The sequence below is a fragment of the Corylus avellana genome, chromosome 11, assembly GCF_965113065.1.
Source record: "Corylus avellana chromosome 11, dhCorAvel1.hap1.2, whole genome shotgun sequence".
NCBI classification, from domain to species: Eukaryota; Viridiplantae; Streptophyta; class Magnoliopsida; order Fagales; family Betulaceae; genus Corylus; species Corylus avellana.
The window spans coordinates 7,526,349-7,543,633 of NC_142500.1; the positions used below are offsets into that span (position 1 = coordinate 7,526,349).

The window sequence follows — 17,285 nt, forward strand, 5'->3', positions numbered from 1 at the left end:
ATGGTTTATTATTTTGAATCACGTCAAACTTGTGTGAAACGTGGAGTGGAAGGGGCATTTTGGGTTCCATAATTAAAATAATATTCATGTGGGCATAATCAATACGGCCGCCAAAATAGTCCACTCTCATCTCTTATTCCTACCCCGCAAAATCATTTTCAAACTTGTACCAAATTCAATACAATATTCTTTTTCACTGAAACCCAATTAAATTTCTTCTCCACTTGGAAAATGCCAAGTCAAAACATTCGTTCGGTGTAAAAGGTTAGAGAATGGTGGAAAACAGATAGAGCCTCGGCAATGGCCACTGCAGATTCCCTGAATCAAACGCCAGCACCCAACCTTTGACTTGTCTCGAAACCCCTTTCACCAATCACCAATCACCAATCACCACCCACCAAACCATTTAAAGTAGAATTTAACAACGTCGTTGAAAATCTCGCGCTTAGACCAGTCATCCATCCTCTTGCTTTTCTTTCTTTTTTTGTTTTTGTTTTTGAATAGCCAGTCGGGACCCGGATAGACTTGGTCTCTTCTACTTCCCGTTGTTCGTTTTTGCAAGTCCGTGATTTCTCTGGAGGTTTTTTTCTTCTTCTTTGGATGATGATACAGTAGCGAGAGAGAGAGAGAGAGAGAGAGAGAGAGAGAGAGAGAGAGAGAGAGAGTTTGTGTGTGAGTTTGTTAATAATGAATAGTAAGAAGAAGACGGTTGCGCAGAAGGCGGCGGTGGAGGCGGCGATAGATGCAATAGGGTTAGGATACGATCTGGCGGAGGATTTGAAGCTTAAGTACTGTAAGAGGAACTCGGCCGAGCCAAGGCTGATCGTGATCGACGATGATCAGGTCCGGGACTTGGTGGTCCCAGGTAGAATCTCCGTTCGAAACGTGCCCAAGTCCATCAAGTGTGATAAAGGGGAGCGTCTCAGGTTCGCCTCCGATGTTCTCTCTTTTCAACAGGTATGCCCGACTATTAGTGGAGAAGGTGTTTTTGGAGGGTTGATTTTCTGCTTCTTCTTCCTCTTTTTTTTTGGTTTGTCATAGGAAGTTCTGTTTTTGTTTCAATTTTGTCTGAATTTTGTAGGATCTATGAATGGGTTTAGTTTGTTGTTGTTGTTGTTGGAATTTTTTATTTTTATTTATTTTTTCCCGGAGGTTATATGGAAATTTGAATTATGAGTTTGTCTTGTTCAATTTCTTCTCTCTTTAACACTTTCAAGACACCAGCTTTTGTAACGGAAAGTGTTAAGCTGGAAATCCTACAGATATATCTTTGAAGCGAAATTTTAGCGATAGTTTTAGAGCCTGTTTGGGATTGCGTTTGAGGAGCCTAAAAATGTTTTTAACACTCAAAAAGCCCATACTCGTATAGTTAAAAAATTAAAAGCGTTTTTAAGAGTATAAGAAGCCTAAAAATGAACAAAAAAAACACTTTTGGCAAAAGCTTAAAAATGAAGCTTTTGCCCAAAAACTCTTTTTGACTTAAAAGCTCTATTTCTCAAACGCAATCCCAAACAGGCTCTTAAATTTCTTTGACTTTCAAGTGCTATGCAAAAACTAATTAGGAGCTTCTAAAAGTATGTTTGATGGATATGTTACTTTTTAGTGTTGGTCTTAGATCTATATTTGGGTCTTATCGCAATCATGAACCGTGTGCTTTGTAGATTTTCCATTTTTGTTTCATATTCTTTGAAAAATGGAGTCATGGTGATTTCAGGGCTTCCAGTGATTAAATTATCTTTTAGTTTTCTTTTTTCCTGCCACGATAAGGGGTGGTAGATCTTTTACTTTCTTTTGAATTTTTAAAAAAGACTTGTCATATTTGTTATAAAATATCACTGAAATAATTCCTTTAAATGTACTGTGATTTTCAGTTTCAATGTGTGTATTTTAACCAGCGTATGTTTTATTATATGTTTTACACTTCTAGATGTCGGAGCAGTTTAACCAGGAACTATCTCTTTCTGGTAAAATTCCCTCGGGCCACTTCAATGCTGCATTTGAATTCACAGGGGGTTGGCAGAAAGATGCTGCCAACACTAAAAGCCTTGCTTTTGATGGTGTCTTGTTCACACTCTACAACATTGCACTAGAAAAATCACAGGTAGTATTGCGTGATCATGTTAAACAAGCTATCCCATCATCATGGGATCCTGCTGCATTGGCAAGGTATGTTCTATGGCTTTCAACTTTATCCTCATTGAGCTGTGGGCGTTATCTCTGCACACAGTTTCCATACAAATTGTTTACTGAAAGAAGTTTAAGACTAACGTAGAATTTCCCTTTTTGGGATTTCCTTTACTTTCTTCCTTTTTTTTTTTGGGTTCACTTTACACATTGAATTAATTTTTTCTTCTCACGCTCAAAGGTCGAGTTGAGAGGGTTGGTTTTTTGACCAAAACAGACCCGGCCCCCTTTGTGAAATTTTAGGCTTTTGTGAAAAAACCCTAGCCGCTCGCAAAGTCCAGAGTCTAGACTCCAAACAGACTCGAGAGGCAGAGCTCCTGTAGCCAAACAACATCTCCTTTATCTAGTTTTAAACTCCATTTGGTTACCAAATAATCGAAAGACTTTTAAAGTCCTATAGCTTCTGTAGATCAAGGAACTCCCCAACCTTCACGCGGCCTTCAATAGTGATGTCAAAGCTGAATTCGGAGAACTTGATGGCAACATGTTTCTTGAAATGAAATGATTGGATATCCTCCCAATCTCTGGTGACTGACAAAATATTAAAGAGACAGTGAGGGAGCCTACATGTTCGATGGAATGACAAATAGACAATGAGAGAGCCTTTGACTTCCAGCTGACCAAACCGACTGGCCATCGGTGTCGCTGAGGTTTGGTATATACCAGCCTTATTGGTCGGTTCAGTTGAGTAGATTAGCTTTTGACCCCTAGTCGAGTTGGAAATTGGAAGACTGCATGTTCCGACCCGAGGGGCTGAGTTTGCGCCCCTATTGAAAAGTTGTATACTTATTTAAAATGGCAAGAAAAAATTACAAAAATGTTTCTTATTGGGAAATTGATTTAAGATTGCTGGATATATGCTCCACCTTATACAATTTCAATATGCTTATGTCATTTGTTGTCAACTATAGCATATTATTTTCTTTATAAGGAAGATAATCCTCAATAGCGTGTTGCTTAGTCACCCTAATTTGAATAAAATATAAGTTTTAGATTTTAGATGAGTTTGTCTGCGTTTATTATTTTATTGTTTAAATAAAAGTGACACTGACATACAAAAAACACAGATATATACATGGATGTATTGACATGTATTACCAATACTTATAAATAGCTTCTTGGGATGTTCTTACATATGTGCTAGTCTCTTTGGCTAGAGAGTAATTGGAGATGAACAAGCATGTGGAGAGAGAGATATTTACATACATCAGGCATATGCCATAATATACATGCGAGTATTTGTTATTGTAACTTGCCTCTAGTAAATTTCACATTGAAAAGTAGAGATGTTAGGAAGTTCATAATCCCTATATATAAGGGTAGTAATCTCATATTGGAAAGAAGACAGTGAGAGGTAGTTGAAGCCCTCTGTATAGATATTGGTTCTAATAGTTTGGTGGTTTTAATTGATGTTGGATTTCAGTCCAATTGGGACTTGATCCCAGTGAGTGCTTAAGTCTAAGTGGGACTTCAGTCCAAGTGGGTTTCACAAATAAAGTGGGCTATGCTACCAGATTTGTTTATATTTTGTGTGGTAATAACTTGTATTAAGTTTAGAAAATTTATCAAACTTTGTTGTGATTGTATGAGTCCAGGTTTGTTGAGAAGTATGGTACACATGTTATAGTTGGTGTAAAGATGGGGGGAAAGGATTTGATATACGCGAAGCAACAGCATTCATCTCCTCTCCAACCTGCTGATGTACAGAAAAAGTTGAAGGATATGGCAGACAAAATGTTTATAGATGGGACTGGACTGCGTAACATAAATTCAAATGAGAGGCAAAAGGTTTGAGGCAATTCTGTCTATACATTTTCCCGTGAATTTATCACTTTAACTAAATTAACTGAAGGAGTTTTAACATGTAATGCAAAGCTATGTTCGTGTTTATAATTTGATGAATGTAGTCTTGCCTGGTTACTTGCAGTTTTTTTACCCATTTTGATTTTTTTAAGGCTACATATTCTCCCAAGCAATAGCCCATCATGTCTTGGAACCTATGTTCTTTTGTCCTTCCGCTAGTCGGATGGTGTCTTTGATGGCCCAACGCGAGAACACTAATCCATCTTGTCCTAACTCTGCTAGCAGTGTCCCTTTTAGTCGTTTGTTTCCTACAGATTATCATCTAACATAAAAAAGATGGTTCTCTTTGTATCCATTGGTGATTGTTTCTGATATCTTGTTTTAAGCCCTATTTTATAAAGTTATATTTCATATTGTGAGTTTGAGTTCTAATAGGTTGAAAGTATTATTCTGTGTGAACACCTCTTGACACAGTATATAATAGAAGTTACATTCAACCATGTATTCTGTTTTTATCTTCCTCCCCTTTTTTTTGTCCACTTTAGATGGTGAGGCATGTGGCATGCCCCCTACCTGTTTTTGTATAATTAAAAGAAGGTACTTTAGTAAAGTGGAAAATCAAATTGCACATAAGCACACTATTCCAAATGTGCACGGTATCGAATTAGCATTTCACGCACAAAACTTTCTCGTTCAAGAGTTGGAAGTGGAATTTTATGGTGATTTTCAAGTGTCTATATATGCGATCTACCAGACAATGCTAATACCCCCAAGGTCTCTGCTGATGTAATTTTTACCCCATTAAGTTGCTATTGGCTGTTAGCTGCCGCATTTTGAGTGATATATTTTAATCCGATTCCATGTTGGAATTGCTGCTGCGTACTGTCTCTGTGTTCCGACTTTCAAGAGACCTGGGTTGCATCAATACAAGGTCACACATGTTGCTCTTTAAAGGAGGTTTCATTAGTCATTTGTGCATTTTCTTATTGAAATTATCTGTACCTAGATAAATCTTGTAACTTCATCGTCTTGCTTAGAGGTGGGAACTCTTTGTACTTTCTGATAAAAAATTAGTCCCTTGCTAAGCAACTGATGTTATCTTGGTGTGGATTGATTTCTTTTGCAATATCTTGGTTAATTACTTTGGAGGAAATGTAAAGTTTAAACTATGGACATGTTGTGCAGCTATCTTAACTTGTGTCATAATTTTTGTTTCAGTTTATCAAGGAGAATGACCTCCCCTTTATGGATGCATTTCAATCAGGTTCTTATCTCCATACCGAGGTACACCTTCAGCAAATAAAATCTTAAATAACAATTTGTTTTTTGATAGGTAAACGGATAAATATAAGAGGAGAATATAGAGGTTAAGTATTGACTTACCTATTGCCATACAAGGATCCTTTATGAGACATTAAGGGCTATGGCAATGGATATGGATTGTAATTGAACTCTTCTGGTTCCTTGTATAAATACTTAAATATTTTGAACTTTCTGGCGTTTTGCTTCCTTTCATGAAGAATGTTTAGGTTAAGAATAAGAGGAGAATAGAGAGAAAATAGAGAGACGAGGCATAAGAATAGCCATTATTCTCGTAAAAGATGCAATCATTGAACAAAAAATTATACAAGAAATGTTGCATTAATTTGTCTAAAAAAAACACATTTACTCTAAGAATTGTGATTGGGGTCCAATAGGTAGTTGAATTATGAAGCCAAGATGATGAATAAATATTAAATACTTTATTTCAAGCGATATATATATATATATATATATATATATATATATATATATATATATATATATATCTTCTCTAAGGCTGATTTAGAGAATGGAACTATCGGGAGAAAGGTTTGGCTGATTTCATCCTCTCTCTTCCAACCTCGCCTGAGAATAGGCGCGTAGGTGGCGCGTGGTTACTGGTTGGGGGTCTAGTTTTTTGCTGGTGATCTAGGGAGCGGTATGGCTACTTCGAGAAAGTGGATTGTGGAGTCCAAAACTTTCGAATTTCTGATTAAGAGTGGGGTTTCAGGGGTGAGAATATTCGAAAGAGGCAATAGGAAACAAAAAACCATCTTCTTGCACAAGGATGAGGTGGTGTGGTTGGCACGAATTATTGAGGACCTGGTGGCAGTGGATTCTTCAGAGGTCTTTTGGGACTAATCCAGAGCAAGGTATCCACGGATAATTGCACAGAAATGTGCTAACAGACATGGGAGGTTTCTGACAATTGAAGAATTTGATGGGAGGCATAGGAGTGGCTCGGTCTTTATACCAGAAGGACGTCATGGTCAAGGATGGAAACGTCTCATTACGGAGGTGCACTTCGCCAAGCTTTCCCTGTGTGAGCCTAGGGAGGTTAGGGAAGTTATTAAGAAAAATGATGTAGGGGGGAGAAGGAGGAGCTACGCGGAAGTTATGGGGTCATCGCTGCAGAGGACAGAGGACTGCTTCGATACTTTCACTGAGCCAATTGCCAGGGTCCCAAGGTGGTTGAAGGAGGTTTCTGTAGTGAAGAATAAGCAAGACCAGCTTTCGGATACACAGGAGGAGGGTCTGCATGAGTCCCTAGCCGCAGAGAGGTCGGACAGGGGCGGTATGGAGGGTCCGAAGAAGAATCAGAGTTTGTATGGGGAGGGAACGAGCAACCCAAAGGCAGGGGAGTTACTGGGTCTTCTCGGCGGAGCTCCGGGGAGCAGGTTTCCGGTTCAGGCGAGCAGGTTGATCACCACGACGAGCCTGCCAGTCTCGGTTTGCGGAGCTGATCAGGCGAAGGGACGGGAGGGGGCAGGTAGTCCTGTCGTGCAAGCCTGGTTTCGTGTTAAAGAGGACTTAATTAATGCAAAGGAGACGTTGGTAAGACTGAGAGGCGAGGTGGACGTGGGGCTCGACAGATTGGAGAGGGCTATCAGTTTTGTGGAAGGCCTGAGTGCTCTACCTAGGCCTGGGGGTTCGGGAGCTTATGGGCTAGCAGGAGGGGAAAATCATATGAAGGAAGTAGCCCAGCCCAGGAAGGTTTATTGGGGTAGGCCCAAGCATGGTAAGAGATACCATCCGGTCAAGACTTATTTTAGGAGGAAAGCTGTTCGACCCGTGGAGAAAGGGGAGGCATCGAATGGAGGTCCGAAGCTGGTGGATGTGCCGGAGAGTTCGTCGGGAGGCCTTGTCGCTCCGGTGGGCCTCGCCGGTAGCCCCGAGGTTAGGCCGATGTCTTGCGACAGGGTGTTCCATGCCGGGTCTGTCTCGCAAATTGTCCCTTCGTCTCCGGCAGAGGTGCCGACAGAGGTCGTCCAGTCCAGTGAGGGGGCAGAGAGAAATAATCCGGCAAGTGAGGGCGGCCCGGGAGTTGTTCCGACGGTGGGTCCTAGTTTCAAGGATACGGTGGTGGCGAATTTAAGTGATCAAGCATCGACTCCTTCGGTCGGTGAGCTGGACTGCTTGAAGGGAGGCCCAAAGTCTCTGGTGGGTGTCGCCGGTATCTATGCCAATTCCGAGGAGAGGTTGTTGTCCTGTGACAGGGAGGTCGTTTCGGCCCTGGAGTTAGCAACCACTTCTCCGTCAGAGGTGCCGACTAAGGAAGACGAGTTCAGTGTGGGGGTGGCGAGCCCGACAAGGGTTGACACTTTGGGAGAGATATCGACGGCGGACTCCTTGGTTGAGGTTACAGAGAAGATGGGTTCCCCGATGAAGACGCAGGGGCCTCTACCCAGTCTGGTGAAGGGGCTGGTCGACCAAGGTGATTTTAAGGGGGTCTTGGGGGCCTCTGTTTCTGGGATTCTGGGTAAGCAGCCTAGCAGTGGGGTGTCTCCGGTATTCTCTGGGCCTGCTACCAGCGTCAGTGAGGAGGCCAGGATGGGAGGTTGTCAGGGTGATTCTGTGAAGGGTCTTCTGGGTAAGGAGATGGGGCGTGGCATATCACAGGCTGATAACCTGTTTGGAGCTTCTACAGAAGTGGTGGGTTCTAGCTATCAGGATCCTTTTGTCCCAGATTCTGTTCAGGAGACACAATTGGAGGTGCAGGAGAGAAATTTTATCATTCAGGCTTGTAAGGAAGTTGGCCTAACTTGTGATGGTGAGGCAGGTAAGCTTGAGGAGACCATTGGGGGGCTTATGGCCGACAACAGAGGCAAAGAAGTGGAGAGGGCAGTGTGCACTCCTATTGTCAAAAAAGGTAAGAGGGAGCTTATTAATTTGCAGTCCTCTGTTAATTTTCTGGAGCATTCATCAAGGGAAAGAAATAAGGGGAGGGTCAGTCGAGTTAAATCATGAAGCTGAAAATTCTTTCATGGAATGTGAGAGGTTTGAATGAGAGGGATAAAAGGTTGAGGGTTAGAAATTTGCTTAGAAGTTGGAAGGCTGATGTTGTTTGTTTCCAAGAGACTAAGATGGATTTCATTTCGTACAATTTAGTGAGGAGCTTATGGGGATGCCCGTATGTGGAGTGGTGTTTTGTTCCTTCCATTGGGGCTTCGGGGGGTATATTGCTCATGTGGGACAAGAGAGCTGTGGAGAAGGTAGATATAGCGTTGGGAAGTTATGTGGCGGCTTGTTCTTTCAAGAATATTGAGGATGGTTTCGAGTGGGCGTTTGCGGGGGTTTATGGTCCTAACAGAGCTATTGCTAGGCGTTTACTTTGGGAGGAATTGGCAGGGATCATGAGTTGCTGGGACGTCCCGTGGTGTATTGGTGGGGACTTCAATGTCACTCTCTATTCTAGTGAAAGGTCTAGGGGAGCTCATTCTCGGTCGGCAATGAGGAATTTTGGTGAGTTCATTTCGGATCAGGGCCTCATGGACCTTCCCTTAGTGGGGGGAATTTCTACTTGGTCAAACAATAATTCTTGGTCTAGGCTTGATCGGTTTCTTGTTACCCCGGATTGGGAAGTCCGCCACCCGGACTTGCGCCAAAAGAGGTTGCTTCGGGTTTGTTCCGATCATGCTCCTATTATTTTGGATTGTAGCTCTCGTGAGGGAGGTAAAAGGCCTTTCAAGTTTGAGAATATGTGGCTTAAAGTGGAGGGTTTTGTGGACAAAGTGCGCAGCTGGTGGGACTCGTATCATTTTCAGGGTACTCCGAGCTTCATCCTTTCCAAGAAGTTGCAAGCTCTAAAGTGGGATTTAAGGAGATGGAATGCTCAAGATTTTGGCAATGTGGGGGTTCGGATTAAGGATCGTATGGAAGATCTCAAAGCTTTGGATAGGGTGGAGGAAGAAAGAGGGTTATCCACGGAAGAGATCGAGAAGAAAAGAGTGCTCGCTAGGGAGTTAGAAATCTCTCTCCTTCAAGAAGAAATTAGTTGGAGGCAAAAATCAAGAATCCGTTGGTTGAAAGAGGGTGACAAGTGTACTAAATTCTTCCATCGGATCGCTAATGCCAACCGTAGACAGAACTATATTGAGTCTTTGAACATTCATGGAACTACTATCTCTAATCAAGAGGCTATTAGTAATCATATTACTTGCTTTTATGAGTCTCTATTCACAGAGACCCTTAGTTGGAGACCGAGGTTGGACAATCTTCATTTCGATATGTTGGAGGAGGAAGAGTCTTTTAGCCTAGAAGTTTCTTTTGAGGAAAGGGAGGTGTGGGAGGTGGTCAAAAAAATGGATAGGGACAAGGCTCCAGGCCCGGATGGTTTTTCTATGGCTTTCTTTCAGGATTGTTGGGGGGTGATCAAAAAGGATGTCATGGCTGTTTTTGGGGAGTTCTATGATCGAGGTAAATTCGAAAATAGTCTCAATGCTACATTCATTGCTCTCATTCCGAAGTCACATGGGGCTTCCGATCTGAAGGACTTCCGTCCTATTAGTCTTGTGGGAGGGATTTATAAGATCATTGCGAAGGTCTTAGCCAACAGAATGAGGGGAGTCATGAACCGGGTCATATCCAATCCGCAAAACGCTTTTGTCAAAGGTAGACATATTTTGGATTCGGTGCTTATTGCCAATGAATGCCTGGACAGCTGCCTCAGATCCGGGGACCCCGGTCTCTTGTGTAAGTTGGATATGGAGAAGGCTTACGATCACATGAACTGGAAGTTTCTACTCTATTTATTAAAAAGGTGTGGTTTCGGCGACAAATGGTGCTCTTGGATTGAGCATTGTATCTCGTCCGTGCGGTTCTCGGTGTTGATCAATGGTTCGCCCTCCGGTTTCTTTGTGAGCTCGCGTGGGGTTAGACAAGGTGACCCTCTATCGCCTTTTTTGTTCATCTTGGTCATGGAGGCTTTTAGTAGGATGATTAATGCCTCCATCAGTAGGGGCTTCATCAATGGGTTCTATATGGGTGCCAGGGAGCATGAGCGGGTTTCGATCTCCCATCTTCTTTTTGCTGATGATACTTTGGTGTTTTGTGGGGCAGAGCCGGAACATGTTAGATTTATTAAAGCCCTCAGTATAGGTTTCGAGGCGGTTTCCGGGCTAAAGATTAATCGGGCCAAGAGAGACTATAGCTATAATACAAAAACATGCTATAACTAGAGAGACTAATTATGGCTAAATGTATATGATATATATACCATATCTGACTGATAGTTAGAAGTGGCTTTATTTGTCTAAAGGTGGCAGGATCACTTTGATTAAAAGTACTTTTTCTAATTTGCCTACTTATTTATTGTCCATTTTCCTCATCCCTGTTAGTGTTACTAATCGTATTGAGAAACTTTAGCAGGATTTCTTGTAGGGTGGAGTCAGTGATTGAACTCAAATTTCATCTAGTTAGTTGGTCATATTAAATCACTACTTGTCCCAAAAGCTTAAGCTAATAGATAGATGTAAATTTAATCATTTAATCAATGTTTTAATATTCCCCCTACGTGTGGGCTCAAACTCTATTTTTAATAGGCAAAGCTCAACACGTGAAATATTTAATTGAAAAGAGAGAGATGATGGAGTCAAGATTCGAATTTATGACCTTTGGCTTTGAAACTATGTCAAATCACTACTTTTCTCAAAAGTTTAAGTTAATAGGAAGAAATAAATTTAATCATTTAATCAATACTTTAATAGGTTAAAGACTTGTATTGCAATTTCATTAGGTGGTTTAGGATAAGAAATCTGCTTTTGTTTAACAGTGCTCTTTTGAGGAAATGGGTATGGCATTATACAATGGAGAGAGAGACTTTGTGGAGATTGGTTGTGAAGTTAAATTTGACAGCATGTGGAGAGGGTGGTGTTCTAAGGCGATTAGTGGGTCTTCGAGGTTGGGGGTGAAAAAATATTAGGAGAGGGTGGGGGGTTTCTGTAGATTTATTAGATTTGAGGTGGGTGATGGTTTTAAGTTATGATTTTGGATTGATGTGTGATGTGGGGGTGGGGTCATCCTTTGAAGGCAGCTTTCTCGGTGTTGTTTTGCATAGCCCTCTTTAAGGAGGCTTCGGTAGCAGACCACATGCAGTTTTCTAATGACCTTTGTAGTGGAATATCACCTTTATCAGATCAGTGCATGACTGAGAGCTAGAGTCAATTACTTCGTTCTTTAATCATTTGTACTCTCTCAAGTTGAGACGAGGTGGTTAGAAGATTTGTTGGATCCCTTAAAAAAGATGGTGAGGTAAGATCTCTCTATCATGTGCTTATATCCCTCCCTGCTGCCTCTCCCTTTCCTTGGGAGAGCATTTGGAGAAATAAGGCTCCTTCAAGAGTAGCATTCTTTGTGTGGATGGTAGCCTCAAGAAAGATTCTAACTTTGGATAACTTGAGAAAGAGACATGCTATAGTGATGGATTGGTGTTGTTTGTAAGGAGAGTGGGGAAATCATTGATCATGTTAGTGTTGAGATGAATGTGGCATTGGGTTGGAGATGAATGGCATGTTTCTTAGTGTTGAGAGTTGGGTTCAGGTTTCTGTGTACAAAATGTTAGGAAAAATATCCTCCCCCCACCACACCCACACCCCTCCCCTCAACACCCCCCCACACACCCCCACCACCCCCACCCCCACCCCCCCCCCCAAACTACCACCTCTTTAGCTTATTGTAACGGGATGATAATTTGAGGGAGTTAAGTATCATTTTTTTTTTTTTTGGGGTGGGGGTGAAGGTCGGGTAAATTGTATTTTTCTCCAAAAAAAAGTTTCATTTTTAACTAGAATAAAGAAGAAAATATGATAATTGTAATATGGACGATAGAGTTAGAAAGTATATTGGTGGTAAATGGGCTTACTTTCAAATAAACTTGGGTTCAAGCCTTCTGAATAACTGAACTTATATATATATATATATATATATATATATATATATATATATATATAAAGTAACAGCATTGGTTTGAAAAAATGGCTGGTTCTTTAGAGCCCTAATTGGGTCTACCAATTGGAGGTTGAACTGGCCAATTGACCTGTTCTGGCGATTCTTTCCAGATGGCACAGGTTTCAAGGCCAGAGTGAACAGACCTCCAGAGGAAGTTAACCCAGTCCGACTGGCCAGTCAAGTCCGGTCTTAAGAATATTGGTTTCAGTGCTCTAACCCGGTAGTTACGGTTTATATGAGAACCAAATAGTGAAAGTGCAAAGATGGTCCTGCTCCACAATACATGTAACTTAGTCTCACAACAATTCATAAGTGAACATAGGGTCTCCAATTCTAATAATGCTTGGATAACATATTACTACATACCAGCAAAGGTCTAAATTTGACAGTTCGGGACACAACAGTTTTTTACTCAAATCAGTCATTTATATGGTTTGAGGGTCATTGTAGCCACGCTGCTGTCTTCTGCTTGATTTTTTACTTCTGAAATTCATCAGAACTGAATTTACCTTAAGTAGCTTATGCCTTTTATATATTTCAGTTTCAGGATATTAAATTCACAGGCAAGCGGAAAGGGGGAAGCTTGCATAAACATCTATCCCACGATGAGTGGTCTCAGACAGTCCAGTTTGAACCTGATGTGATCTCAATGTCATTCATCCCGATTACATCCTTGTTGAGTGGAATTAATGGTAGTGGCTTTTTGAGCCATGCCATTAACCTTTATCTTCGTTGTAAGTATGACTTATTATCTCATTGTGCATTTATTGCATTTATTAAGTAACTGGAGCACCATTTTGTATCCTACATCAGGTTGTTTCTTGACCCTATGATGTAGGACAGCCGCAATGAAGGGGCTAGCTAGGCTTTATTTGGCAGCAGTGATTTTTAGGGTGTTGGGGGTAGCTAGGAATAGGGTTTTGGTGGAAAAGGCTGGAAATGTATTTTAGGGGATATGGGGTTTCTTAGTAAGGGAAAGGTGGGATTTGGAGTTGAAACAAAGACTTAAGATTTGGTTGGCTATTCCTAGTTTGTGAACAGCAATCCAGGCATATTATTTAGACTTTATTGGGCTATTGGAGCTATTTGATTGATGGGTGATTTAGGGTTTTAAAGATTTGGATTTTAGGAAAAGAATGGTTGCAAATTCAGATCTAGTCTTGATTAGAATTATGGGAGATTGTTGGAAAATTCAAAGAGAAGTACAAAAGAGAAAAAGGATAGACAAACCTAAGCATTGTTCCTTGGATAAAGTTGCATCACACGATACTCAAAAGCAATTTTGCTGGAAAGTCTCGTAAACACATTATTTATTGAATAGAAACCATTACATTCATATACATTGGTGTTTAACACTTAAACTTACTAGGACTTAGATTTTTTTAAACTTTGACTACTAAGCCCAAACTACTAAACTGGAGAAACCCACTAAATGATCTAATAACATAATAAGGCCTTGAATAAGACTAAATGGACCAAAGTATGGTTTTGCCCTAAAATTTGAAAGCTACAGAAATACCCGACACTTAAAAGTAGATGAAACTAAAACAGATTTGATCAGTAGCTAATAAATGTCAAGAAACATGATACATAAGACTCATGATTAGCTAGGATGCTTATTTAAGGTCCAAGTAGCCTCAGTATCATCCAGTATGTGTCAACTTAATGCTTGGGTATTAGAATTATCCTTGGGGCCTTTTATCTCATGTTAAGTGCAAATTGTGATGTTATTTCCATGCTTTTTGTTGAATACTTTGCTGCAGATTTTTTTTTTTTTTTTGATAAGTAAAAAAAAAAAAAAAATTAAAAAAAAATTCTGCAGCCAAGGAAAATTGCAGAAATTGCAGCAACTAAACTTCACAAAAGGATAAACCTAACAACATCGGGTTTTATGACAAGCATTTCATAAGGAAAATTACTTAACTGAATGTGATTGATATTTTTGAGATCAAATTTTGTTGTAATAGGAAAATGTAAACCATCATTCTGTTTGACATGCTTCATGAATGCAGATAAACCGCCAATTCAAGAACTACATCAGTTTTTGGAATTTCAACTTCCAAGGCAATGGGCACCAATATTTGGTGACATTCCCCTTGGTCCAGAGAGGAAACAGCAAAGAAGTGCATCTTTACAGATCAGCTTTATGGGTCCTAAGCTGTATGTTAACACAACTCCGGTAATACTCTGTCTTATATGTAATCTTTATATAGTTTACTTTGTCTTTTTTATTTTTTATTTACTTTTTATAATTTTATAATTTTTTAAATTATGTATGTTGCCCTTGAAAAATGGCAATGCATGCCAATGCACATGGCGTATATAAAATCATAATACTAGTCATCAATCGTAACTTGCATGAAACAGTTTTAGGTTCTATGGACTTCCAAGTGCTTGTACTTAATGTGACAGTAAAAATCACCATTAGATTTTAGTCGGGTTAATATGTATATATCACATCAATAGTGATTTTCACTACTATATCAGGGAGTAAGCACTTAGAAGCATACGTAACACTTTTCCTTTAATCCATGGCATGGCTGTGGTTTGAAATTATTTATAGTATTGGCACCGTACTCAGTCGTGTATTTTCTGACAGGTTAATGTGGCTAAGAAGCCAGTGACCGGGCTCCGACTCTACTTGGAAGGGAAAAGAAGCAACTGCTTAGCAATCCACTTGCAGCACCTTTCCTCACAGCCAAAGACCTTTCAATTGCTGGATGAACCTAATCACAAAGTCTCTCATCCCTCGTCTGAACGCAGGTACTATGAGAAGGTTCAATGGAAGAGCTTTTCTCATGTCTGTACGGCCCCTGTTGAATCTGATGATGAATTCTCTGTTGTCACTGGGGCGCACTTTGAAGTTGGAGACTCTGGACTAATGAAGAAAGTTTTATTCCTACGCCTCCATTTCTCTAAAGCCATTGGTGCCCTGTCTGTTAAAAGACCCGAGTGGGATGGTTCCCCCGGCTTGGTGCAAAAATCTGGACTAATCTCAACCTTGATCAGTAGTCATTTCTCAACTGCTCAAAAACCACCTCCTCGGCCGGAGACTGTGATCATAAACTCTGCTGTTTATCCTGGCGGCCCTCCAGGGCCAACCCAGACGCCTAAGCTTCTAAGGTTCATTGACACGACGGAGATGACCAGAGGACCGCAGGACGCGCCCGGGTACTGGGTTGTGTCTGGAGCCAGGCTTTTTGTTGAGAAGGGTAAAATCTCTCTCAAAGTGAAGTATTCTCTCTTGACTGTGATTTTACCAGATGAAGAGCTGCCGGGGGAATTCTCAAGTATGATATAGTTTTTTTGTTAAAAGGGAGGATATGGAAAAATGATATACATATACACAGGAAATGAGGAAGATCTGCTGAGCTGATTGTATATAAAAATTATTCATTCGTTGTGTAAAATTTGCTTTATTCCTTGTAGATTGTCCGTGCATTTGCCGGCAGTTTAGATATTTGCACTGTAATATTGTCCAAAATTTTCACTTAGGTGGTTGCTCTCTTGTGTATGTGTGCAGTTGTCCTTAAGTGCGTCAGACACCATCGGTTACAAATGCTTTATTTATTTGTTCATTTAGTCTGACGGAAAAGTCCACAAATTGATCCCCTACGGATGCGAAAGTCATCTTATTGTTCCTTGTGGTAAGTTTGGTTTATTTTTCCATCTAATTTCTGAACTTTGGTTTATTTTTCTTGTGGAGTATTCGACAAATAATAATTCTACCTCCAAATTTTGTTTTTTTTTAAAAAAAATTAGCTTTCATCAGTGATGGGAGGCCTCCCCTTATAGAGCGGTGGCCGGGTACACATCTGGTGATGATATAGAAAAGAATTACAGAGAGAGAGAGAGAGAGAGAGAGAGAGCAAATGGACATCATCTGACGAAAGTGAACGGATTAAAAAGTTTGTGTCAAAATGGTAGTAGAGTGGAATAAGGCGAGCTTAAGCAAATGGATTGAAAACGTTAGCATGAAACTAGTGTTTGTAAATGAAAAAGCGAAATACTTTAAAAAAAAAAAAAAAAACAGAAAGTAAGAGAGCGTGGTGATAGATCATCCCTCTTCGTGACTAACTACTGACTATTAGTTTTGTGTTTAGAGCTAGCTCTTTTTTCTTCTTCTTTTAATGGATTTATGTTTACAGTAGTTGCTTTGGGTTACAATTTATAGTTAGGGCCATAAAAGAAGCATTTGGATCCTCTCCGGTCCGTTTGGTCTGGAGGGGATCCAGTCCTTGTTATTGTAGGGGCATAATTGTTGCCAAAAAAAATTTTGGACAATTATGCCCCTGCATTTACAAGGACTAGATCCCCTCCAGTCCAAATGGACCAGATAGGATCCCGGTCCGTAAAAGAATAGAGCAAGAAGAGATGGGAGGGAGTCATGACCCTCCTCCTCCCCCTCTACTCTCCTCTTCCTTCTCCCCCTCCCTTTCCCACCTCCAACTGCCTTTCTTGAGGCTCTACTTGCCTCTTTAGAGGCTCTATCCATTACCCTTAGATATTTTTCCAGTCTAAATAGCTCTGTTGTCTCCTCATTCACTGCACATCATTCAGTCTCCACCTCTTCCAGTCATTCCCAACATGAAATTTACCTCATTTTTTAAGTTTTTGGATTTTGGGTTTTTTAAAACCAAATCCGTTCACTTCAGGATGTCCCACCCCCAAACACGTTATTTCACCTTGCTCTTGGGCCTCTCTGCTTCCAGCCATCACTAGAAACTCCTCCATCTGGCCACCACACGCCTGCAAATGTATCTCACTCGCTAGCCCGTGTCCCACACTCTTTGACACGTGGGTAGCTCTCTACTGTGCATGACGTATCCCCTCTATCTGCCACCTTCCACCTTTGCTGCCAATTTTCAAAGGTTGCTTTTCGGCTTTTGGCATCCACTGCTGACGCATGGTCTTCACTTGTCGGTGAGCGTCTTACACACGTTTGCGGCTTTCCACCGTGTCCTCGCTGCCTTCCTCCACCCTATCCTTCATTGATGCCGATGTTGTTTGTATTTTGTTTTTGTTTTTTTTTTTCTTGTTTCCTTCCCTCC

At 40.8% G+C, this 17,285-nt stretch overlaps 1 protein-coding gene across 1 annotated transcript; it reads left to right on the forward strand.

Moving 5' to 3' along the window:
• The first annotated feature begins 224 nt into the window (after positions 1 to 224).
• Positions 225 to 15,822, forward strand: LOC132165566 (MACPF domain-containing protein At4g24290). The gene is made up of 7 exons (XM_059576187.2): positions 225 to 957; positions 1,928 to 2,166; positions 3,780 to 3,972; positions 5,206 to 5,271; positions 12,776 to 12,968; positions 14,247 to 14,413; positions 14,834 to 15,822. Exons 1-7 carry the CDS (start codon positions 688 to 690, stop codon positions 15,533 to 15,535), a joined length of 1,830 nt encoding a protein of 609 aa, XP_059432170.2. The 5' UTR covers positions 225 to 687; the 3' UTR covers positions 15,536 to 15,822.
• Positions 15,823 to 17,285: the final 1,463 nt, after the last annotated feature.

Bases quoted from the DNA above. Each gene is read 5' to 3' on its own strand.
- LOC132165566 (XM_059576187.2), top strand. From the start codon at position 688: ATGAATAGTAAGAAGAAGACGGTTGCGCAGAAGGCGGCGGTGGAGGCG. The intron at 958-1,927 runs GTATGCCCGACT...TTACACTTCTAG, and splicing joins ATGTTCTCTCTTTTCAACAG to ATGTCGGAGCAGTTTAACCA. The intron at 5,272-12,775 runs GTACACCTTCAG...TATATATTTCAG, and splicing joins GTTCTTATCTCCATACCGAG to TTTCAGGATATTAAATTCAC.